This window comes from Schistocerca nitens, chromosome 5 (assembly GCF_023898315.1).
Source record: "Schistocerca nitens isolate TAMUIC-IGC-003100 chromosome 5, iqSchNite1.1, whole genome shotgun sequence".
Taxonomy (NCBI): domain Eukaryota; kingdom Metazoa; phylum Arthropoda; class Insecta; order Orthoptera; family Acrididae; genus Schistocerca; species Schistocerca nitens.
The window spans coordinates 135515488-135541993 of NC_064618.1; the positions used below are offsets into that span (position 1 = coordinate 135515488).

A 26506-nucleotide genomic window follows, 5' to 3' on the forward strand; every position below is an offset into this window, starting at 1 on the left:
TGCATTTTTATATTTTCTCCTTTCATCAATTAAATTCAATATATCTTCTGTTACCCAAGGGTTTCTACTAGTCCTTGTCTTTTTACCTACTTGATCCTCTGCTGCCTTCACTACTTCATCCCTCAAAGCTACCCATTCTTCTTCTACTGTATTTCTTTCCCCCATTCCAGTCAATTGTTCTCTTATGCTCTCCCTGAAACTCTGTACAACCTCTGGTTCTTTCAGTTTAGCCAGGTCCCATCGCCTTAAATTCCCACCTTTTTGCAGTTTCTTCAGTTTTAATCTACAGGTCATAACCAACAGATTGTGGTCAGAGTCCACATCTGCCCCTGGAAGTGTCTTACAATTTAAAACCTGGTTCCTAAATCTGTGTCTTACCATAATATAATCTATCTGAAGCCTGTCAGTATCTCCAGGCTTCTTCCATGTATACAGCCTTCTTTTATGATTCTTGAACCAAGTGTTAGCTATGATTAAGTTATGCTCTGTGCAAAATTCTACCAGGCGGCGGCTTCCTCTTTCATTTCTTAGCTCCAATCCATATTCACCTACTACGTTTCCTTCTCTCCCTTTTCCTACTACCGAATTCCAGTCACCCATGACTATTAAATTTTCGTCACCCTTCACTATCTGAATAATTTCTCTTATTTCATCATACATTTCTTCAATTTCTTCGTCATCTGCAGAGCTAGTTGGCATATAAACTTGTACGACTGTAGTAGGCGTGGGCTTCGTATCTATTTTGGCCACTATAATGCGTTCACTATGCTGTTTGTAGTAGCTTACCCGCATTCCTATTTTTTAATTCATTATTAAACCTACTCCTGCATTACCCCTATTTGATTTTGTGTTATAACCCTGTATTCACCTGACCAAATGTCTTGTTTCTCCTGCCACCGAACTTCACTAATTCCCACTATATCTAACTTTAACCTATCCATTTCCCTTTTTAAATTTTCTAACCTAGCTGCTCGATTAAGGGATCTGACATTCCACGCTCCGATCCATAGAACGCCAGTTTTCTTTGTCCTGATAACGACATCCTCTTGAGTAGTCCCCGCCCGGAGATCCGAGTGGGGGACTATTTTATCTCCGGAATATTTTACCCAAGGGGACGCCATCATCATTTAACCATACAGTAAAGCTGCATGCCCTCGGGAAAAACTATGGCCGTAATTTCCCCTTGCTTGCAGCCGTTCGCAGTACCAGCACAGCAAGGCCATTTTGGTTAGTGTTACACGGCCACATCGGTCAATCATCCAGACTGTTGCCCCTGCAACTACTGAAAAGGCTGCTGCCCCTATTCAGGAACCACACGTTTGTCTGGCCTCTCAACAGATACCCCTCCGTTGTGGTTGCACCTACGGTACGGCTGTCTGTTATCGCTGAGGCACGCAAGCCTCCCCACCAACAGCAAGGTCCATGGTTCATGGGGGGGGGGGGGGGGGGGCAAAATATGTAAGAAAGGCTAAATCATACTGAGATCTGCTGACTGTGATGACCAAGGGAGACATGACAATTCATTCTCTTGATCACAAAACGAGTCTTGGACGAAGCGAATTGTCTTAATAGGGGCCCTGTTGTCTTGGAACACAGCATCATCTCTGTGTAACAAACTTTGTACCATGGAACATACCTGATGAGCTAGGTATCCTTGGGGTAATGTGACCTTGCAGGATAACTATGGGGCCCACGAAATATCACTATATAGCTGTCCAAATCATCACCGAACCTCACTATATTCCTCTCGTGGAACGTAAACTCAGCCAGAAGTTGGAAACAGTTAGAACAAGACTTATCCGACCAAATGACATTCTTCCATTGCTCCATAGTCCACATTTTACGGGTTCTTCATCAAATTTTGCTTTTTGGCATTTGTATCGCTGATGTGTGGTTTTGTAATACCAGGTCGCCTTGCAACAGCTCCCTTCGTGTTATTTTCATGCTGAAAAGGCGCGCGAGTGTGACATCCAGTTCTGCAGTGACTTTTTCAGCTGTCGCTCTCTTATTTTTCGTCTGAATCCTCTTCAATGACCGTCTGGCACAGTCATTCAACATACACTTTCGTCTGCGTTGTGACTTAACGGATGCCGTTTTCCCGCTTCCTCTGTATGCGTAAAAAATATCTGAAATGGTGCCTCTTAAAACCCCCTACCATTTGCCTGCCGTGGATACAGAAGGAGTCACAATAAATCACCAACAGTTTGCGGACTTTTTTTCTTTTTTCTTTATTGAGTTTCGATTCCCCCCAAAGGGGGCGGGCTGGCAGCAGCTTTTAAAAAGATGAAGATAGTAAATAATAAAAAAATGCGATAAAATCGGAGACTTAAATGGTAACATGGCGGAAAATTGTGGAACTTAAAACATAGAACAAAGGGATGATGATGCTAATAAAATACATATGAGGCAGACAGGTAAAATAATAGAGAGACAATTAAAAAACATGGCGACAGTCTGGTTTTCTGTTCGCAGGAGACATAAAGTTCACACTCAGCGACAGCACGATTTCTGTTCGCAACACTTTGGAAAGACGAACAACACTGAACATTCACTTGAACACTGCACTAAATAGTTGGCAAATATGACATACCACAGCCGAGGGAAGATGGGGGGAACCTGGACAGATGATGGGAAAGAAAAAGGGGGGGGGGGGAAGGAGAGGAAAGACGAAGGGGGGGAGGGGGGAAAGGAGCCGATGGAGGATGAGGACCTATAAGAGGGGGGGGGGGGGGTGCTGGACAGAAGCGACAAGGAATGGGGAAAGGCAGAGGAGGGGAACACAAAAGGACTCGGGGAGGGGGGGGGGGAAGGAAGGGAGGCAGGGTGAGGTTAGGTGGGGAGAAAGCAGAATGGAAGGGGGGGGGGAAGAGGGAGCCCAGGGAGAGGACAGAGGAAAGGAAGGGGGTGAGGATGAGAGTTGATAGGAGGGATAAATGGAGAAAGAGAGAGAGGGCATCATCTGGGAGGGGGAGCTGACGGAAGCCACCTTTGGAAAGGAGATGTAGGGTGTAGAGATGGAGGGTAGGTGGGACACAACAGTGAAGGCGTGGCAGGGGGCAGGGATGGGAGAGGAGCAACCAGGGGGTGTTTGCGCACGTTCTAACTCACAATAATCCGACAGAATGCAGTCACAACTCCACAGAACACTGCTCTGACCACGACTGAGGCTTCAAGTTGCAAGTTGCAAAGGTACCTTTCGTCTTTCAGATATAACAGCGATGGCTGGCAACTGCATTTAGTTCAAGCATGCTTTCTGCGCAAAGCTTCCATATTTTTTTCCTACACCTTTGCGAGTGTGGCATTATGAGCGGAATGCGGACCTGAGCACCTCCTGGTGGTGACGCACGATGGCTCGCAGGTCGACGTCGGCGGCTTGCTGGGTGAGGGCGCGGCAGATGGCGGTGAGGTGCGCACGCGCCAGCAGTGAGAGGTACATAAAGAGCCCCACAAAGGCGGTGAAGTTGCACAGCTGGTAGAAGACCACGCCCGTCTGCACCAGCAGCAGGACCACCTGGCGCGTGCGGGCGTCCTCCATCCTGTCAGCGAGTGGGTAGCGGACGTCTGCCATCAACTGCGCAAATACAGTGGAACGGGTTGGATCAGCGGTTCACAGCCTGAGCCTAATTACACTACTGGCCACTAAAATTGCTACACCAAGAAGAAATGCAGATGATAAACGGGTATTCATTGGACAAATATATTATACTACAACTCACATGTGATTACATTTTCACGCAATTTAGGTGCATAGATCCTGAGGAATGAGTACCCAAAACAATAACGGCCTTGATACGCCTGGACATTGAGTGAAACAGAGCTTGGAGGGCGTCTACAGGTAGAGCTGCCCATGCAGCTTCAACACGATACCACAGTTCATCAAGAGTAGTGACTGGCGTATTGTGACAAGCCAGTTGCTCGGCCACCATTGGCCAGTTGTTTTCAGTTGGTGAGAGATCTGGAGAATATGCTGGCCAGGGTAGCAGTCGAAAATTTTCTACATCCAGAGAGGCCTGTACAGGACCTGCAACATGCGGTCGTGCATTATCCTGCTGAAATGTAGGGTTTCGCAGGAATCGAATGAAGGGTAGAGCCACAGGTCGTAACACATCTGAAATGTAACGTCCACTGTTCAAAGTGGGTTCAGTGCAAACAAGAGGTGATCGAGACATGTAACCAATGGCATCCCATACCATCACGCCAGGTGATACGCCAGTATGGCGATGACGAATACACGCTTCCAATGTACGTTCACTGCAATGTCGCCAAACACGGATGTGACCATCATGATGCTGTAAACAGACCCTGGATTCATCCGAAAAAATGAAGTTTTGCCATTCGTGCACCCAGGTTCGTCGTCGAGTAAACCATCGCAGGCGCTCCTGTCTGCGATGCAGCGTCAAGGGTAACCGCAGCTGTGGTCTCCGAGCTGGTAGTCCATGCTGCTGCAAACGTCGTCGAACTGTTCCTACAGATGTTTGTTGTCTTGCAAACGTTCCCATCTGTTGACTCAGGGATCGAGACGTGGCTGCACGATCATTTACAGCCATGAAGATGCCTGTCATCTCGACTGCTAGTGATACGAGGCCGTTGGGATCCAGCACGGCGTTCCGTATTATCCTCCTGGACCCACCAATTTCATATTCTGCTAATAGTAATTGGATCTCGGCCAACGCGAGCAGCAATGTCGCGATACGATAAACCGCAATCGCGATAGGCTACAATCCGACCTTTGTCAAAGTCGGAAACGTGATGGAACGCATTTCTCCTTCTTACACGAGGCATCACAACAACATTTCACTAGGCAACGCTGGTCAACTGCTGTTTGTGTATGAGATATCGGTTGGAAACTTTCCTCATGTCAGCACGTTGTAGGTGTCGCCACTGGCGCCAACCCTGTGTGAATGCTCTGAAAAGCTGATAATTTGCATATCACAGCATCTTCTTCGTTTCGGTTAAATTTCGGGTCTGTAGCATGTCAGCTTCGTGGTGTAGCAATTTTAATGGCCAGTAGTGTTCCTCAGAGAGCAAGGTGTTCCACCTCGAGGGTCCGTCCGCGGGCATCAGGACAGGGGTGAGTAAACTTCACAGCTCTATACCACAGCTGAATACCCGCAGGTATGGGTTGGCATATTGCTCATCCATGCAGCAGAATAAGACATGAATATTGTGCAGTAAGGACACCTGGCAGGTAGGCAGTAATACTACGTGCTCCTGCCTGGCGTCTGGGCTTCGGGCACTCCACTTGCGTACACCTGCGCCCCTCGGGTCAGAGTTGGAATAGCCTGCTCTGTGGGGTAGAATGAAATTTTATGGGGAACAATGCCAAAAAAGGTCCACATATACAGGGTCTCCCATTTTAATCTATACCGGCTGATATCTCCGGAGTGACACAATTCTGCAAAAAAAGTCTCTAGTAAAAATTGTAAGGTGTGAAGGGGTTAATGAAGTGGTTACCTCGAAATATCGTCTGCGTTAGCGGAAGAGATGGAATTTTTCTAAATCCCCTAACACACATTTTGTCCAAGTCCATAAGAGAAAAATTTATGAGAGTCACGCTAGTCAAGAATCATTCCAAGTGAGCACAGCTGAGAAATTTTCATAGTCTACAAAGCTAAAATTTCTCTGATTTCAAATTCCCGGACAATGGCGCTTATTGTTAGCCTCAAAACTCCACCCTTCTCGTCGCTGATTGTGCCGGCAGAAGCACAATGCTGGTCTCTGATTCGGCAGCCTCCAAGTGATGCACGTTGGGTTCCGCTAATGCCGACTGCAATTGCTTTCAGGTTAATCCCTACTGAAGAATTTCAAGGCCATTTCAAGTTCATGAAAATTTCACCAGTGGACAGAGTTCAGAAAAATACAAGATTTTCATTGAAATTTTTTTCCGATCTCGCTTCGTTCTCGAGATACTGGTAACCTGGGAAAGGTACAATGAAGTGCCCCCTGGCGACAAACAACTGGCTTTTCGAAAAAAATGTTTCCTTCAAACAATGCATTTCTTTCACGTGGAATACAAATATGGAATAAAAAATAGGGGTTAGCATTTGCAAAAATGAACTTGACCAAGGTTTGACCTTGAAGACAGGGTTCAAAGTCATTTCGAGGTAACCATTCCATGACCCCCTTCCAACCTTACAACTTTTACTAAAGACTTTTTTTGCAGAAATGTGCCGCTCCAGAGAGATCGGCCGGTATAGATTAAAATGAGACACCCTGTATATCCTGTTGGTCCGCTTTCGTAACAGCGAGGTCAGCACATTTGATTGTTATGCGGGGACCCTGGTTCGATCACAAGTACTGGCAGGCATTTTTCCTTGGTGGGAGGGCTGCTATGGGGTGCATTCAAGCTCTTGAGGTCAACTGAGGAGCTACTCGATCGATTAGCAGCGGTTCCTAGATCGAGAAAGCCGACAGCGACCGGGAGAGCCGAGTGCTGTCCACATGCCCCTCCATACCGCATCCAATGACGCCCCTGGAAGAGAATCAAACGGCAGTCGGTCGGGCCCTTGTGTCCCGTCTAGGGCCACAACGCAGAACTTTATCTTATAAATGTTGTTTAGTACACTACTTTGTCAGATAAAATTTATAACTAAACCTGAAAATCAATTACAATAAGGTTAAAATAACGTGAAATGAACACATCTATAAGAAAATATTACAAAGTAACAATGAAGTCGAAGGACTGGTTGATGAATTTTTGCATTTAGCACAGTTGAATACAAAAACTAGATAGATAGTAAAAGAAGGAAATATAAGAGTAAAAACGTTCTGAACTGTGTTTGCTAAACTAAAGAGCCGAGCGGGATTAGCCGAGCGGTCTCAGGTTCAAATGGTCCAAATGGCTCTGAGTGCTATGGGACTTAACTTCAGAGGTCATGAGTCCCCTAGAACTTAGAACTACTTAAACCTAACTAAGCTAAGGACATCACACACATCCATGTCCGAGGCAGGATTCCAACCTGCAACCTTAGCGGTCGCGCGGTTCCAGACTGTAGCGCCTAGAACCGCTCGGCCACTCCGGCCGGCGCGGTCTAAGGCTCTGCAGTCATGGACTATGCGGCTGGTCCTGGCGGAGGTTCGAGTCCTCCCTCGGGCATGGGTGTGTGTGTTTGTCCTTAGGATAATTTAGGTTCAGTAGGTGTGTAAGCTTAGGGACTGATGACCTTAGTAGTTAGGTCCCATAAGATTTCAAACACATTTGAACATTTTTTTGAAACTAAACAGATTTTTCAAAGCTAGGAATGTGATTAGTCTCAAAAGGGAAATGTACCGTCAATGTGTATTCACTTAAAGCAGTGAGACAAGTACTTCCAATGTGAACACTCTCCGTAAGCTGAGTTTCTCAGTGCACTCTGGCAATGCGCATGTTGGGAATTATGAGATACAGGAAAATAGAAAACAGAATGAGGTAGTACTGGGGAATGAAAGCTAGTAGACTGTAGTGAAAATGAATTGGAGGTTGCATACATGGCTGCGTGTAGCTGAAGATGTCACTGCACAGAAAGTCTAGAGGAAGCTTTTATCCAGAAGTGAACATGATAGTGGTGATGATAATGATATCACTGTGTTAGAAACTATGCAGATTCAAAACTATTTTATTTTCGTTTTCCTATTCGTAGTTTTTATTTATTTATGAATGAAGTAATAAATTTTTTCTTACCATTTTACCTGTGGTTACTGAAACAGAAATTACACCAAACAGTATGACCGTCTCTTGAGTTTATTCAACGTCAAAAAAATATAATAAGGGGGCTTGCGGCGTAATCAGCTGTTCGTAACTTTGACTCATCCCTGGCAACATAAGGCTGCACTGCTTCGTCCGTAAGAGAAGGACACTGTAGAAATTCGAGTAGTCAATAGTCTTATTCCTAAAGACGGTGGAGATACTAGTAAAAATTTGGAGGATTTTGTATGAACGACATGGGCTGATAGCTGAGAGGATTTTATTTGGGCACTGTGCCGTGAAAGGAGCTCAAGATCAGTAAACAGTGTGACTACCGATCTTAAACGCCTCGATCGACACTTTCTTCTCTTGGACAGACAGTGAACTGATATGTAAGTAATAAATATAAGTAATCAAGACAACACCACTGGTGTTTTAGTTCGAATCAATACGTATGTTTGCCACGTAACTTTCTTATGAGATATTTCATTATTTCCGTGATACTGGTCAACAATCTGCAAACAAACTCAAGGAGTCTAATTTAAATCAGGATCCATGGGCCGAAGTTGCCAACCAGGCACTGTGCAAGCTGGTGGTGCCTCCATGACGGTTTGAGCCGTGTTTACACGGAATGGACTAGAAATACAAGTTAGTTAATGAAATAACTCAAACACAGATTTTGGATCTCCTGAAGAGTCTTGATGGGCATTGCTAAAAAAGAGGTTGTAAATTGTGCATCTAAAAATTCGCTTTAATGCTATTGTAACAATATAGAGCCACCAGTTACGATACTGAATTAGCTTCACTGCCAGGTTTGTAAAAGCATTGTTAACAAATTTTGTCTTTTAATTTTGAAATGTGGTTTCGCAGGATAGAGCGGATCAGGTTATGGTTGTGGAGGGGGCTGTAATCAGTTACTGTTAGTTGCACAAAACACACAAGCTTTATTTTCCTAAGAACCACTTACTTACACATTGCCTTAACAGGATCAAATTAAAACAATACTGCTGAAGGCCTGAACACAAGTTATAAAAATTACTTTAAAGAATACGCTCGGCCGAAGGAAATACTTAAAAAAAAGAAATATTTCATGTAAATACTCGGCTGAAGGCCACACACAAGACATTGAACAACTCAGGGCTTAAGGCCTGGATAACATGAATTTCAGATAGATTAATTTTTTTTAAAAAAATTTAGTTTTAAACAAATCGATTTTCAAAATTTTAATTTAAGAAGGCTGAAGGCCTTTTCTTAAAAATATTTCACATAAAAACTCGGCTGAAGGCCACACACTAAACACTGAACAACTCAGGACTTAGGGCTTGCATAACAAGAATTTCAGATAGAACAAACTTTCAAAATTTTAGTTATTCAACAAATCAATCTTCAACTTAAGTCGGCTCAAGGCCTTATTTGAAAATTAAAACAAATTAAATTAATAGACGGCTGAAGGCCTTGCACAGTACATCAGACTAAAATGAAAATCTAAATCTAAATCCAACAGAACAGTGGTACTGAGAAGTGTTACAAGGGTCAGCCTGAGGAGGTAGCTTTAACGTAAGGTGAGGTTAGACAGGCAGCCAAGAGTAAGGTTAAATAATCAGATGGAAACCCGACCCAGGGACGGCTGAAGGACTGACCAACAATCTAATCAATTCCCTTTCGCCCGACCTACGGTACGACGACGGAAAATATCAGGTGAGGACCAAGATACCAGCCGCACTACGTCTTCAGAATTGGTATCTACAAACAGCCGAAGTCACAGTAACCCCTTTTAAGAAAAAGAGGCTGTCGAACTACACACCGTGCCGGACAGCATCAACACGGCGAGGAAACCACACTCATGGAAAACTACACTAACGACCAGGGCAGATAACTGGGGTGTTAACGGCCACAAGGCAGAAAATAGCGCTGGTGCACTTCGCTGATAAGTAACAACCAATTTAATAGTTACAGACCATACAGGAAGACGGCTGCAAAATTTTGCTAATAGCCAAATGGCCCAGGAAGCAGCAAGCGGCAGTGAACGAAGAGATGTCACAGCAGTTGAGGTTTCATAACAGGTTAACTGATCACTCAACTTCAGTGTCCAGGTTCGGTGGGCAACGAACTTTGTAGCTGTCGCACCTAGTGCCTCACAATCCGACCGCATGTGCACGCCACCAGCAGCCCCGGCCTGACCACATGCTACGGAGACTTCCTCGCTGCTCTGCCCCAATCGACTGGCTGCCACACACACCACCACATGGAAATATAGTGGTCACACCAAAAGTGGTACAGCAGTACTAGTATCGATAAGCGCTGCTGCTGCCACTGATGGAGGCAAGTCAGCAACTCGTTATGGAAGTATCTCAGAGAGAAATAAGACGCCACTCGATTGTGACAAAATGCCAAAGAATAAACGGCATGAAAGCGAGAAGGCTACGACTCAAATTTACTACTGAATATGTAATGCTTTTGTTTTTAGTATTTTGTAAAAATCTTTTAATGTCATTCTAATAAGAGGCACCCGGGAGAGTGTCTCAGTCAGTCAGCATTAAACAACAGTGGCGTACAGTGTGTTGCATGAATTTTCGGTTTAACTTCCAAAGAGTAGTGGTCCTCAAATGGTTTTTTTGTTAATTATTCAGATTACCGAACTAGTTACAAATTGTCACTTCTGATTTTAAATTTGTGTGTTATGTGGCAAATATGTATATTGACTCGAACTAAAACACCAGAATGTTGTCTTGATTACTAAAGCTGTTCTAAGCACATATCATTCATTGGCTGTGCAAGAGAAGGAAACATCGATCGAGGCATTTAAGGTCGATATTCGTACACATTGTCCACGGGTCATGGTCCAGCTGACTGGGAATGGTTCTGTTCGGCTACTTGGAGACCATTTGCAGCCATTCATGGACTTCATGTTCCCAAACGACGATGGAATTTTTATGGATGGCAATGCGCCATGTCTCCGGTCCACAGTTTTGGCGATTGATTTGGAGAACGTCCTGCACAATTCAAGCGAATGTTTTGACCACCCAGATCGCCCGACATGATTCCAATCGAAACCTTATGGGACATAATCCAGAGGTCAGCTCGTGCACACAATCCTGCACCGGCAACGGCTATAGAGGCTGTATGGATCAGTGTTTATTCAAGGGACATCCAACAAATTGTTGGCCCGCATCTCGTGGTCGTGCGGTAGCGTTCTCGCTTCCCACGCCCGGGTTCGATTCCCGGCGGGGTCAGGGATTTTCTCTGCCTCGTGATGGCTGGGTGTTGTGTGATGTCCTTAGGTTAGTTAGGTTTAAGTAGTTCTGAGTTCTAGGGGACTGATGACCATAGATGTTAAGTCCCATAGTGCTCAGAGCCATTTGAACCATTTTTTGAACAAATTGTTGAGTCCACGCCACGTCGAGTCACTGCACTACGCCGGGCAAAAGGAGGTCAGACACGATACCAGGACGTAACTCATGACTTCTGCCCTCTTGGTGTACCAGGCAGTGGCAATACACCGAAGAGCAAAAAGAATACCTCCTGGTGACTTTGCAAGCACGTGACGTTATAAGGAAAGTGTTCAAGAGGAGCAAACAAATAACTAATCATTCTGGCGATGATAAAGACTCGCAAATGAGGAAGTTAACTGAAATAAGCGACTTTGATAAAGGGCAGATTGTTATGATGCGGCTCGTTGGATCGAGAATCTCGGGAAGGCGAAGTTGGTCGGCTGTGGGCGTGTTGCTGTCGTGAGCATCTGTGGAAAGTGGTTAAAGTACAGGGTGTTTATAAATGAATATCGGGGTTTTAACGCTTTATAATATTTATTACATTGCTACAGAAGAATGCTTAAGATTAGATGGGTAGATCACATTACTAATGAGGAGGTATTGAATAGAATTGGGGAGAAGAGGAGTTTGTGGCACAACTTGACAAGAAGAGGGGATCGGTTGGTGAGGCGTTGGCGTCGGATGCTGTCTTTCAGCATCCCTAGAGATGTCGCTCGATCACGATACACTTGCGACTTCAGGTAACCCCAAAGCCAACAATCGTACGGGCCGCGGTCTGGAGACCTGGGAGGCCAAGCATGACGAAAGTGGTGGCTGAGCACACGATAATCACCAAACGACGCGCGCAAAAGATCTTTTGTGCGTCTAGGAATGTGGGGTGTTTTTTTTGGTTCTAATAAAACCCCATGTCATTCCAAGCATGTGTGCCAATTTTTACTTCTCTATCTACATTATTCTGTGGTTTATTAAGTTTTCAAATTTATACTGACTTTTTGATCACCCGGTATGTTAGACTTTTTTGCAGTCGTGTAGGACTTATTTTCATTTTTGTATTTGATGCATTGCGCGACAGCTCTCATACAGCTCCTATAACAGTAACAATATTTCAGAAAATAAAATATCAGAAAATTTTCTGATACTCTTGCACTTCCCTGTGAAACGTATTTCAGAGAAGGGAGAGTTATTTGGGATTTTATGTCGCGCAATGTACTCCCTCTAAAAAAATATATGATGTCCTTTGTTGTCCCAGCAGCAATTCTTTCTATACCGACGTCGTTCAGGTCACTGATGACCATATGAAATACATGTATGGCATGCACAGTGGAAGAATAGGGCTGTAGGATCCTTGCCTTTAATAATGTGTTGGACACCACCTGTTGACCACTCACTGCATCACAGCCATCGCGTCTTTGACCAGCAAGTCTGTTTAAATTCAAATTACAATCTTCTAGAAACTGAATAATAGTCCTTGAACTGGGTTTCGCGTTCAACTCTTGGAGCGGCACATATCCTAGAAATTCTTTACAAATTATTAGCTTTTTGTTACTTTGATCACAACGCAGACAGCGAACTCCAATCGCTAATTGCTACACACCGCAATGTCAGCAGCCTCATCAGCTAAAAACTAAAAGGCAGAAGCCTGCTTCTCCTCCTCAATTATTTTGTTTCGTTGAATATCGCAACAAGTTTCAATCAGTTCATTTTGCATTTTATGAGATGTACAAAGAGGTGTTACCTCCTGATTCCAAGTGACTTTCAAAATGTTATTCCCAGAGTCAGCTCGAAAGTGTAGCAGATCCGCGAAAACAGAACCGCCATCGACCTACCCGTGAAGTGGAAGATCATACAGTGTGCAAAAATTGTTGATACAACTGACCAAAGTTTCACACGGTTCCTCTTGATAAGCAGTATTTAAGCATTCTGAGCATTCAGCCATGTTCAGATGTTTTTGAAGAAGCCAACACGTCACGATGTCACTTACTTTGTGCATGGACTGTGCGGTTTCATGAAACTTCTGAAATTTAAGGCAAGGAGAAATAAACTGCCCTTCAAGACCGCACTGTACTGGAGGTCTAAACAAAACACATAAATGACACAGAGGTCCTTTAGCTGTAGCCGAGTAGGCCATGGTAGAGTGTTAGCCATTCAGATCGAAAGACTTGTTAACCACCAAGGCATACGTCACTTTTAAAATTGTACATTTTACTAGGTGTCCAAGGATTTCTTAATAATTTCAAAAGTAGATCATCACTTACTTGATAATTGGACTGCAGAAACACCCAATATCTAATAATGAGTTAGATGTGCCATAGTTAGTGAAATAGAGTGTTGCAACTTGTAGAATATCTTCGCTCATACCTATAGAGAAAAGAAGAGATTTTTGTTGACTAACGTATGAATGCTTGCACTCTAATATTGACTAGTGAGTGTTCACCAGAAACTAATGAATATTCTTTCTATGTCACTGAGAAGGATGTAAAGTAAACCCTATTTCTATATTTTATAGAATTCAGTCCGTGTTACTCGCCGTACTCCAACTATACTTTTTAAATAACAACCAAAAAACTTCCCAACCTACTTGAAAGTCGTGGACATGCAACTCGCCATATTCCTGATCACAATTTTGAAATCAAAACCAGTATACTTGTACACCAAACATAACAGTGACAAGCAATCTATACATATGAGATCCATCACGTGCACAATATCCTTTAAACGAGCTTAAGATGTGTAGAGACAAAAAAGACATAGGAGTTAATTTGGCTGCAAATACAAACATAACATACTTGGATTGGATGCTGTAATTTGGCAAGTATCATCACAATCATCATCATCATGCTGAAATTGCACTCTTTTACAGAAAACATGTTATGTCACTCATAATTGAAGAAAACAAACACCCATACACAACAATTACTTGCAGCTACTAGGCCAAGCAACATATGTTTAGTTTTTGTACCATGCCCTCTCTCCCTCCAAACCATCACCCCACACACCCAGAATTACACACTGTACAGTGCATGAGGTACTAGCAGCGTTGGGTTTCAGAGCTGTACATTCAGCTACAGGTGAGAGATTAATTTTAAGATTCAAATTCGAATAGTGTGTGATTTAAACTTAGCACAAAAGTCTACCTACCTATACTTGAAAGTTTAAGAACAGAAAGAAAGTTAGTCTGTGTGCAGACTTGCTGCACTGTCCAATGCAGTTATATGCACCTATGGGTGCAAACAGAGAACGCTGGTTAGTCTGCTAGTCATGCTGCAGCAGTGCCATTACAGGTAGAATGTCATGTGCACTCAGTTAGCTTTGTAGTCTTTCTCACACGATTTCACATGAACTATTCATAAAAAAATTTGACCTTTGTTACATTTAGCTTCAAATTCCAGCTTCATGGTGAAACGCCCATCATCTCGCTAATGGTCATACTTATTATAATATTCCCATTTAAGTAAGACGCTGCACGAAATTCGAAAAAGTTTGCAATGGAAACTATGGGTGTCTATGATTTTGCGTTTAGTGCTTATTATATCATACGAGGTTTATCTAAGATACTGAATTTTCCTTTACATTTGGGAGAAGGTCTCTATCTGTCCCTAACTTCAAGCAAATGGAATTTATGTGGCACATACACTTCTCACTGCATGCATGTGAGAATGAAATATTCTGTTCGAGATATCGATATGAGATTTTGGCAGGTGATAGCACACAAAGAGGAGAGCATTTTGCTATATGGTTGACACACAGAACTTTCTTATCAACGCTGGTATAGCAGAAGCTATGGTTTTTATTTAATTTTTTGAATCCAGTGTTGTAATTTTTAAGAGTTTTTGATAGCTATTGATAAGAGAATTTGCTAGTATGAAAATAAATGTGAAATTTCTTCTCTCGTGTTGCAGAAGGGCGACACAATGAGGTTTTCCACAAAGTATCGACCACTCTGGTCGCCTATAGCTTGTTCAGTGAGACACTCTGTTTCAAGATTCTGTTGCAATAGCTGTTGCAAGATGAGTTTGTGGAGTTTATACTGTGTTTTGGCAAAAAAGCAAAATTTAATGCAGCAGTTAGATAAATGTTAGTGTTACTCAAAACTCATCACTGATGACATTCCTCTGTAGCAAAACATTAACAAGTAAGACGAAAACAAATTGACAGTTCTGTTGCAATTTCAAGGGAATCCTGTAACCTAGTGTTCTTTAATAATGAACAGCAGGGAGTGAAACTTAGCAAAGTAGTTTCTTTCTATACCTCAGTTTGACATTTAAAAAAGTACACTAAACAGCATACCATATTTCTGCTCCCATCCCTGGTGAGGGAGTGAATGTTCTTATTACAGATATCTCTTAATTCATCAGTGATATTAACTTTGACGAGTATTTGGCAAGATTCTGCAAGTTGTCAGTGTATCGTAGCTTCGGAGCTAAGAACGAGTTTTCTTGGTCCAGTTCTACTCTGCAGCAAAAATGCAGCATTGTTCTATTACAAATAACAAATTTGTGGTTGTATATCTGTGGATAACAAAGTTACAGAAACGTAATAGTCATTGCTTTTTGAATCGCCTGAGACTACTCATCAAGCTTAAAATATATTTACAAATGTTGTCTTGGCTTCTGTCTGGAGTTCTTCAGCTGACCACCACCAGCAATGAAAGGAGAAACTTTGACAATATCAGCGCCTCATGCAGATGAAACGCCAGAAAAATTATCAAAGAAATGTCAACCAAAGAACCTGAGAAAGAAGTCAACAGGTAATTTATCAACAAGTGGCCATGAAAGCCTTAACAATTTTAATGTAGATATTGTAATACGTCTATTGTAATACATCAAAAGACAATTAAAGTGAATAAGGTTAGTACTTCACTCTGAATGGGGACAGGAACAAAACGATGATAATACTCTATGTACTACGGATTATTTTCATATTTCTGACATGAAGAAGAGGGGTATATTTCCATTACAGACATTCACTATTAAAGATACGATGGGTTACAGGATTCTGCCAAAATTACAGTAGAGTTGGTGAGTTATTTTTGTCTGAATTGTTAACCTTTTCTCATTTGAAGAATCATCGTCAGTTACGAGTAACGACTCTGTTACTCTTGTTGAGAGGTTTAATTTTGCCTCTTTTGTCAAAATACAGTATAATTTGTACAAACTCGCCTTGCAGTAACCGGCGCAACATAATTATGAAACAATTCAATACTAAACAAGCAAATGGCTACCAGAGAAGTATACAGCTTACAGAGAACTTCATTGTGTCAGTTTGCAGTAAAATAAGAAAAGAAATTTCACGTTTATTTTCGTACTAGTAAATTCTCTGTTCTTAGCTGTCAAAGACTCATAAAAATTACAGTACTGGATTGGAAAAATAAAATAAAAACCATAGCTTCCACAATACCGGCTTGGATAAGCTTATAGAAAAACACTCTTCTCTTTGCCAAAATCGGCTGAGGATATATAAATATTCGCCCCCATGGACCATGGACCTTGCCGTTGGTGGAGAGCCTTGCGTGCCTCAGCGATACAGATGGCCGTATTGTAGGTGCAACGACAATGGAGGGATATCTGTTGAGTGGCCAGACTAACGTGTGGTTCCTGAAGAGGGACAGCGGCCTTTTCAGTAGTTGCAGGGGCAACAGTCTGGATGATTGACTGATCTGGCCTTGTAACACTAACCAAAACGGCCTAGCTGTGCTGGTACTGCGAACGACTACAGCTGTAATTTTTCCCGAGGGCATGCAGCTTTACTGCATGGTTAAATGATGATGGCGTCCTCTTGGGTAAAATATTTTGGAGGTAAAATAGTCCCCCATTCGGATCTCCGGGCGGGGACTACTCAAGAGGACGTCGTTATCAGGAGAAAGAAAACTAGCGTTCTACGGATCGGAGCGTGGAATGTCAGATCCCATAATCGGGCAGGTAGGTTAGGAAATTTAAAAAGGGAAATGGATAGATTAAAGTTAGATATAGTGGGAATTAGTGAAGTTCGGTGGCAGGAGGAAGAAGACTTTTGGTCAGGTGAATACAGGGTTACAAACACAAAATCAAATAGGGGTAATGCAGGAGTAGGTTTAATAATGAATTAAAAAAGAGGAGTGCAGGTAAGATACTACAAACAGCATAGCATTATTGTGGTCAAGATAGACACGAATCCCAAGCCTACTACATTAGTACAAGTTTATATGCCAACTTGCTCTGTATATGATGAAGAAATTGATGAAAAGTATGATGAGATAAAAGAAATTATTCATGTAGCGAAGGGAGACGAAAATTTAATAGTCATGGGTGACTGGAATTCGAGAGTAGAAAAAGGGAGAGAAGGAAACATAGTAAGTGAATATGGGTTGGGGGTAAGAAATGAAAGAGGAAGCCGTCTGGTATAATTTTGCACAGACCATAACTTAATCATAGCTAACACTTGGTTCAAGAATCATAAAAGAACGTTGTATACATGGAAGAATCCTGGAGATACTAGAAGGTATCAGATAAATTATATAACAGTAAGATATTTAGGAACCAGGTTTTAAATTGTAAGACATTTCCAGGGGCAGACGTGGACTCTGAGCACAATCTATTGGTTATGAACTGTATATTAAAACTGAAGAAACTGCAAAAGGGTGGGAATTTAAGCAGATGGGACCTGGATAAACTGACTAAACCAGAGGTTGTACATAGTTTCAGGTAGAGCATAACGGAACAATTGACAGGAATGGGGGAAAGAAATACAGTAGAAGAAGAATACGTAGCTCTGAGGGATGAAGTAGTGAAGGCAGCAGAGGATCAAATAGGTTAAAAAGACAAGGACTAGTAGAACTTCTTGGGTAACAGAAGAAATATTGAATTTAATTGATGAAAGGAGAAAATATAAAAACGCAGAAAATGAAGCAGGCAAAAAGGAATACATACGTCTCAAGAATGAGATCGACAGGAAGTGCAAAACGGCTCAGCAGGGATGGCTAGAGGACAAATGTAAGGATGTAGAGGCTTATCTTACTAGGGGTAAGAAAGATGTTGCCTACAGGAAAATTAGAGACCTTTGAAGAAAAGAGAGCCACTTGTATGAGTATCAAGAGCTCAGATGGAAACCCAGTTCTAAGCAAAGAAGGGAAAAGAGAAAAGTGGAAGGAGTATATAGAGGGTCTATACAAGGGCGATGCACTTGAGGACAATATTATGGAAGACGATGTAGATGAAGATGAAATGGGAGATACGATACTGCGTGAAGAGTTTGACAGAGCACTGAAAGACCTAAGTCGAAACAAGGCCCCGGGAGTAGACAACATTCCATTGGAACTACTGACGGCCTTGGGAGAGCCAGTCCTGACAAAACTCTACCATCTGGTGAGCAAGATCTATGAGACAGGCGAAATACCCTCACACTTCAAGAAGAATATAATAATTCCAGTTCCAAAGAAAGCAGGTGTTGACAGATGTGAAAATTACCGAACTATCAGTTTAATAAGTCACAGTTGCAAAATACTAACGCGAAATATTTACAGACAAAACTGGTAGAAGCCGACATCGGGGCAAATCAGTTTGGATTCCGTAGAAATGTTGGACCACGGGAGGCAATACTGACCCTACGACTTATCTTAGAAAATGAGATTAAGGAAAGGCAAACCTACGTATCTAGCATTTGTAGACTTAGAGAAAGCTTTTGACAACGTTGACTCGAATACTCTCTTTCAAATTCTAAAGGTAGCAGGGCTAAAATACAGGGAGCGAAAGGCTATTTACAATTTGTACAGAAACCAAATGGCAATTATAAGAGTCGAGGGCCATGAAAGGGAAGCAGCGGTTGGGAAGGGAATGAGACAGGGTTGTAGCCTCTCCCCGATGTTATTCAATCTGTATATTGAGCAAGCAGTAAAGAAAACAAAAGGAAAATTCAGAATATTCTGAGTAGGTATTAAAATCCATGGAGAAGAAATAAAAACTTTGAGGTTCGCCGATGACATTGTAATTCTGTCAGAGACAGCTAAGCACCTGGGAGAGAAGCAGCTGAACGCAATGGACGAAGTCTTGAAAGGAGGATGTAAGATGAACATCAACAAAAGCAAAACAAGGATGATGGAATGTAGTCGAGTTAACTCTGGGGATGCTGAGGGAATTACATTAGGAAATGAGACACTTAAAGTAGTAAAGGAGTTTTGCTATTTGGGGAGCAAAATAACTGATGATGGTCGACGTAGAGAGGATATAAAATGTAGACTGGCAATGGCAAGGAAAGCGTTTCTGAAGAAGAGAAATTTGTTAACATCGCGTATAGATTTAAGTGTCAGGAAGTCGTTTCTGAAAGTATTTGTATGGAGTATAGCCATTTATGGAAGTTAAACATGGACGATAAATAGTTTGGACAAGAAGAGAATAGAAGCTTTCGAAATGTGGTGCTACAGAAGAATGCTGAAGATTAGATGGGTAGATCACATAATTAATGAGGAGGTATTGAATAGAATTTGGGAGAAGAGGAGTTTGTGGCATAACGTGACAAGAAGAAGGGACCGGTTGGTAGGACATGTTCTGAGGCATCAAGGGATCACAAATTTAGCATTGGAGGTCAGCATGGTGGGTTGAAATCGTAGAGGGAGACCAAGAGATGAATACACTAAGCAGATTCAGAAGGATGTAGGTTGCGTAAGTACTGGGAGATCAAGAAGCTTGCACGGGATAGAGTAGCATGGAGAGCTGCATCAAACCACTCTCAGGACTGAAGACCACAACAACAGCAACAACATATAAATATTTAATTCCTGTGCACATGTAGTCAGAAGTGAATGTGCTACATAAATTCCATTTTCTTGAGATTGGAGACAGATAGAGACCTCCTCCCAAGTTTAAAGAGAAAATTAATACCATTACTAAATTTCATTCACAGCAACATATGGTGTAATATGCACCAAACGCAAAGTCATAACGACATCTAGTTTTCATTGCAAACTTTTCAAATTTCGCCCAGTGTCATAATTAAACGCGAAAATCACGTTGACCATTGTCGAAATTTTGGGCACTTCACCATGAAGCTGGCATATAAAGCTATGATGATGATGATGAAGTCCCATACTCACCAGAGCATAGGGGAACGATGCGGGAGACCTGCACTGCTGTACTGGGCAAGGTGCTAGTGGAGGTGGTTTGCCTTTGCCTTCCTCTGACCATAATGGGGATGAATAATGATGCTGAAGATGACACAACAACATCCAGTCATCTCGAGCAAGTGAATATCCCTGACCCAGCTGGGAATCGAACCCGGGAGCCCAAGCTCAGGAAGTGAGAACGTTACTGCGAGACCACGAGCTACTGACATATAAAGCTGTATGTAACATGAAATCAATTTTTTTACCGATTGGTTTTTGTAAATCGTTTGAGAAAGATTGCGGGCGTGTGCCTCGATTCTGTCAACACAGAGCTCCATCAACTGGCATGCAAAAGTGGGCAAAGAATGTTTCATTCATTCCTGCTCAGCATTCAGCGCTAAAACCCGGCTGTCTTTGTGTGCTGTCGCATTAGACAACAAAGGGCTATTTTCCGCATTGTCCTGTGGTGGGCCCCCCTGAATAGATAGCATGTTTTCTTCCTGTGCACACTTTTTTTTCTTTATTGTCATTTTAATACCTCATACAAGGTAGGCTGGCAGCGGCAAAAGTACGCCACTCTTCGGCCACAGATATTACAAGTAGAACGTATGAAGACATATAAAAACAAAACAAAATGATGAATAAAAGACAGTAGACACACAAAGTATAAAACATGGAGCCATTCACAGGCGTAGTAAATATAAAAAACGTTCAGCACTGGCACACGAACATAGGTGACTGAAATGACATACGTGAATGATGGAGCAGGGACGGTGAAACACTAAGGCACTAACACGATGGCACACAATACACCAATGGCGGTGATCTCTGGCACGCGAATGTTCTCTCTTCGTGTATGAGTCTGTGGACCTGCCAGAGGGGAAAAGGGGGGGGGGAGGAGGGAGAGGGGGATGGTGTAGATGCAGTGACAGAGGAGTGGGGAGGGGGAGAAAAGAAGGTGGGGGGGGCGGAGGGAGGGAGGAAGAGAGGAGGGTGCCCTTTGGAAAAACACAGGGGGTGGAAGGGGAGGATCAAAGTTGGTAGGCGGGGTACACTGCTGCCCATTAAAATTGCTACAGCACGAAGATGACGCGCTACAGACGCGAAATTTAGCTGACAGGAAGAAGATGCTGTGATAGGCAAATGATTAGCTTTTCAGAGCATTCACACAAGGTTGCCGCCAGTGGTGACACCTACAATGTGCTGACATGAGGAAAGTTTCCAACCGATTTCTCATACACAGACAGCAGTTGACCGGGGTTGCCTGGTGAAACATTGTTGTGATGCCTCGTGTAACGAGGAGAAATGTGTACCACCATGTCTCTGATTTTGATAAAGGTCTAATTGTAGCCTATCGCGATTGCGATTTACCATATTGTGACATTGCTGCTCACGTTGGTCAAGATCCAATGACTGTTAGCAGAATATGGAATCGGTGAGTTCAGGAGGATAATACCGAACGCCGTGCTGGATCCGAATGGGCTCATATCACTAGCAGTTGACATGACAGGCATCTTATCCACACAGCTGTAACGGATCGTGCAGCCACTTCTTGATCCCTGAGTCAACAGATGGGGACGTTTTCAAGACAACAACCATCTGCACAAACAGTTCGACGACATTTGCAGCAGCATGGACTGTCAGCTCGGAGACCATGGCTGCAGTTACCCTTGACGCTGCATCACAGACAGGAGCGTCTGCGATGGTGTACTCAATGACGAACCTGGGTGCACGAATGGCAAAACGTCATTTTTTCGGATAATCCAGGTTCTGTTTACAGCATCATGATGGTCGCAACCATGTTTGGCGACATCGTGGTGAACGCACATTGGAAACATGTATTCATCATCGCCATATTGGCATATCACCCGGCGTGATGTAATGGGGGCGATTGTTTACCCATCTCGGTCACCTCTTGTCCGCACTGACGGCACTTTGAACTGTGGACGTTGCATTTGAGATGTGTTACGACCCGTGGTTCTACCCTTCATTCAATCCTTCCGAAACCCTACATTTCAGCAGGATAATGCACGATTTCATATCGCAGGTCCTGGATGGGCCTTTCTGGATACGGAAAATGTTTGACTGCTGTTCTGGCCAGCAAATTCTCCAGATCTATCACCAATTGAAAGCATCTGGTAAATGGTGGCCGAGCAATTGGCACGTCACAAGACTCCAGTCACTACTCTTGATGAACTGTTGTATCATGTTGAAGCTGCATGGACAGCTGTACCTGTACACACCATCCAAGCTCTGTTTGACTTAATGCCCAGGCATATCAAGGCCATTATTACGGCCAGAGGTGGTTGTTCTGGGTACTGATTTCTCAGGATCTATGCACCCAAATTGCGTGAAAATGTAATCACTTGTCAGTTCAAGTATAATATATTTGTCCAATGAATACCCGTTTATCATCTGCATTTCTTCTTGGTGTAGCAATTTTAATGGCCAGTAGTGTAGATGGAGGGGATGAGGGCATCATCAGGTAGGGGGAATTGGCGGAAGACACCTCGGGCAAGGGTACGGGAGAGTGGAGAGATGGAGAGCGGGTGGGACGTGGGAATACGGGCGCGGCAGTGGACGGGGGTGGGATAGGATGGGAGAGACGAGTGGGTGAGGGGGATCAAGTTTGCGGGAGGTGTAGAGGAACTGTATCCGTTCGAGGAAAAGGAGGAGGTGTGGGAATGGAATGAGGTCATACAGGATCCGTTTGGGTGAGAGGAGGCGGAAGCGATAGGCGAGGCAGAGCACATGGCGTTACAGGATTAGAAGGGATTTGTAGAAGGCAGGAGGGGCAGAGATCCAGGTGGGATGGGCGTAGCAGAGGATAGGGTGGATGAGGGATTTATAGGTGTATAAGATGGTGGGGGGTGTCCAGAAAGGAGCTTGAGGAGACGGACTCAGGAGTGTATCTCGGCTCAGATTCTCCAGAGATGGGGGGTCCAGGAGAGGCGACGGTCAATGGTGATGCAGTATAAATATCGTGTCAGTGTAATGTACAGATCGTGATGTGAGCAGTATTCACGTAGTAGTGACCTTTGAATTAAACTGAACTGCTACTACTACTAGTACGTGCCTGGTCAGGGCCCCTGAGCAGGCAGTAGGTCACCTGCGAGGTGCAGTGCACGCAGAGCATCGCAGCCGTGGCCATCGTGGCTCGGGCGACGCGCCTGCGCAGCTGCAGCCTGCCGGGCACGGGCGGCAGGCGGCGCAGGCGGCCGGCGAGGCGCAGCAGGCGCGGCCGGCGGGCGAGCGCCCCCAGCGTGAGCAGCGCGTTGGCCAGCAGCGCGCTCGCCAGCGCCAGGCGGCCCACCACGCCGGCGGCGGTGTCGGCGCGGCGCGCGTCGCGCAGCATCAGCGCCACGGTGAGCGCGCTGTTGGCCGTCATCAGCAGGCGGTAGGCGCGGTGCCAGGCGGGCGCGCGGCCGCCCGGCAGCGGCCACGACCCCGCCGCCGCGTACAGCGCCAGGAACACGCGCAGGTCGCCGTCGCCGTCCGCCGCCTCCTCGCCCATCGCTGCTGACGGTCCTTTAAACGGTAGCACTTCTGTCACTGTGAACAAGATCTACTGTACGAATAGCGGTATGTGTTCCAGTGACAGGAGCGCTACATCGTGCATGCTAATAAAAATCATCTCGACTGTCATTACATGTGTGTTTATCACATCACAGCCAGTTTCATACTACAGTACCTCTCCCTCGACCTTGAACGTGCTGACGACCGTGTATGGCATTCTGGTCTCCTCTTCAAGCTCCAAACCTTCACCCTTCCTATCAACTGCATCCATCTGATTGGGTCCTTTCTTTCCCATCGTACTTCCTATGTCACCATCCATAACACAGATTCCTACACCTTCTATCCCTCCGCTGGTGTGCCCCAAGGTTCCGTCCTCTCCCCTCTTCTCTACCTTCCGTGTATGGTGGACCTGCCGCCGCCTTCACCCCCTGTCCACCTTCTCCAGTACGCCGATGACACTGCCTTCCTTGCCCTCGCCCCCACCCGACAATGCTCCCAAAACCTTCTCCAATCCCATCTTCACCAGTTCACCACTTGGTGTAACCAGTGGTTGCTCAAGGTCAATCCTTCCAAGACCCAGGCGATCATTGTAGGCAAAACCACCCCTCCCTTCCGTCTCCTCGACTTCTATATCACCATTTATGCTATCACCCTCACCCCCATCCTCAAGTACCTTGGCGTCACCCTAGACCGTCGCCTCTCCTGGACCCCCCATCTCCAAACAATCCAAGCCAAGGCACGCTCCCGACTCCGTCTCCTCTAGCGCCTTTCTGGCCGCACGTGGGGTCTGGACCCCTCCACCATCCTCCACACTTATAAATCCCTCATCCGCCCTATCCTCTGCTACGCCCAACCCACCTGGATCTCCACCCCTCCTACCTTTTACAAATCCCTTCAAATCCTAGAACGCCATGTGCTCCGCCTCGCCTATCGTATCCGCCTCCCCTCCCCTACTCGGATCCTGTATGACCTCATTCCGTTCCTGCACCTCCTCCTTTTCCTTGAACGGATACGGATCCTCTACACCTCCTCTCCCACACCCGTCCGCTGCTGCGCCTGTATTCCCATGTCCCACCTGCTCTCCATCTTTCCACTCTCCATACCCTCGCCCAAGGTGGCTTCTGACAACTCCCTCTCCCTGATGATGCCTTCCCCTCATCCCCTCCATCTACCCCTCCTACCAACTTTGATCCTTCCCTTCCACCCCCTGTGTCTTTTCCCCAAGGCACCCTCTCTCCCTTCTCTCCCTCCTCCCTTCCTCCCTCCCTCCTCTCCCCAAGGCTTCCCCTACCTCCCCCTACATTATTTCCTCCCCCTCCCATCTCCTCTGCCACTGGCATCTCCACCCTCCCCTCTCCCTCCTCCCCCACCTTTTCCCCTTTGGCAGGTCCCTGGACTCATACACATACAGTGAACATTCGCGCGCTGGAGATCATCGCCTAGTGTTTGAGTGTGCGTCGTGTTCGTGTTCCAGTGTTTCATCGTTTGTGTTCTATCGTTCACCTCTGTCATCTCTGTGCATGTCCAAGTTTCTGAACGTTTTTGATTTTGAACACTGCGCCCGTGAACGGCTTAGTGTGTTTTAATTTTGTATGTCTACATTTGTTTATCTACCATGTCTGTTTTTCGAATGTCTCCTTATGTATCGTTTATCATTTCTGTGGCCGAAGTACGGCGCAGTATGCCACTGCCGTCCTACCTGTATCAGGTGTGAAAATAACAATAAAGGAAAAAAAAATACACTATCTGATCAAAAGTAGACAGACAATCCTGTGTAATGCATAACTGACTATATTGCACGAGAGGTGAACCTGCTAGTATAGAGGGAGGTGGAGAGTATTGCGTCGTCAGCAGAGCAACAGTAACAGTTGAATGGGTCCATCAGAAGAGCTCAAACACTTCAAACATGGACTAGTCACCGAACAACAGGTCCATCAGAGACATTTCAACCCTTCTAAAGCTGCCCAAGTCGACTAACAGTAATATCTGATGACCTCAGGTGTTAAGTCCCATAGTGCTTATAGCCATTTGAACCATCTAGCGGGACAGGCAAGTCGTTTGAAAGTTACTGAAGACACTGCATCAGTCCACACACGTTGGTTATGAAAATTGACAATCTCGTCTGTGAATAGCGTCTTTGTTGCGAAAAGTGAATTCTCACTTCACAGAATTGCATTCTGACAGACTGATCTTCTGGGTGAACTGCTTGGACACGAAGTCCATGATGTCGATATAGCAACTGTTCTTTCGAGATCGCCTGGACCACAGGATAACTAACACTGATAGATGCTGAATTTTTACACACACTGGTTCCAGGTTCTTCTTCCACTAGTTGCAGCACCAGCTCCTCCACAACAGAGATACGAATGGTGAGTGTCTAAAACGATCCGCCGTTGTTGGGGCTACGGAGCCAGAGTCTGATGGTCACTGGCACAGACGGCTTATAATTGTGCATAAGGTACCCTGCCTGCGTTCTGGATCTTGTTCGGCTTACAGGACATAGGCTCAATGGTTGCTTCAATTTGCCAGACCATAACAGAAGATCATGTCTGTTATTTTCCGTGCGGAACAATAGGCTTCAGTTATTCTGGTAAGTGCAAAAATAAAGCAATAACGTCAAAGCATTACACAAATTTATCGAAACGCACACTGGTTCGATTAGAATTAACATATGTGCTGCGCTTTGCACTTACACTCTCTTGGTTAGACTACTAAAACTTCATGCATGCACTCCTAGTGCGTATCACTAATCTTGCCTTTGCTATTTAATGTTAATTCGGCGTCAGCGTCTAGCAGAAAGTTACAGATATCAGTCCTCATCATATTAAGGATCATCCGGGAGTTTAGTCAGAAAAGACTGAAGCGCTTAGTAGCGCTTTAATTTTGACGATTTCTCATCGCACGTTTTCATAAAATCATAACATTCAGTTTTTACTCACAGAAGAGACATTTGCGTAACGCTTTTTCAAAACAAAAGACATT

The 26506-nt window shown here is 44.4% G+C and overlaps 1 protein-coding gene across 1 annotated transcript in view; it reads right to left on the reverse strand.

Annotated features, from left to right (window-relative positions):
• The window catches only part of LOC126260309 (uncharacterized), a 121927-nt gene extending 98405 nt beyond the window's left edge, over positions 1 to 23522 (reverse strand). The window contains exons 1-2 of the mRNA XM_049957633.1: positions 23085 to 23522; positions 3321 to 3571 (exon numbers count right to left, since the gene is read on the reverse strand). Of these exons, the coding sequence (XP_049813590.1) occupies positions 3321 to 3571; positions 23085 to 23522 (689 nt within the window). The remainder of the gene's footprint in view (positions 1 to 3320; positions 3572 to 23084) is intronic.
• Positions 23523 to 26506: the final 2984 nt, after the last annotated feature.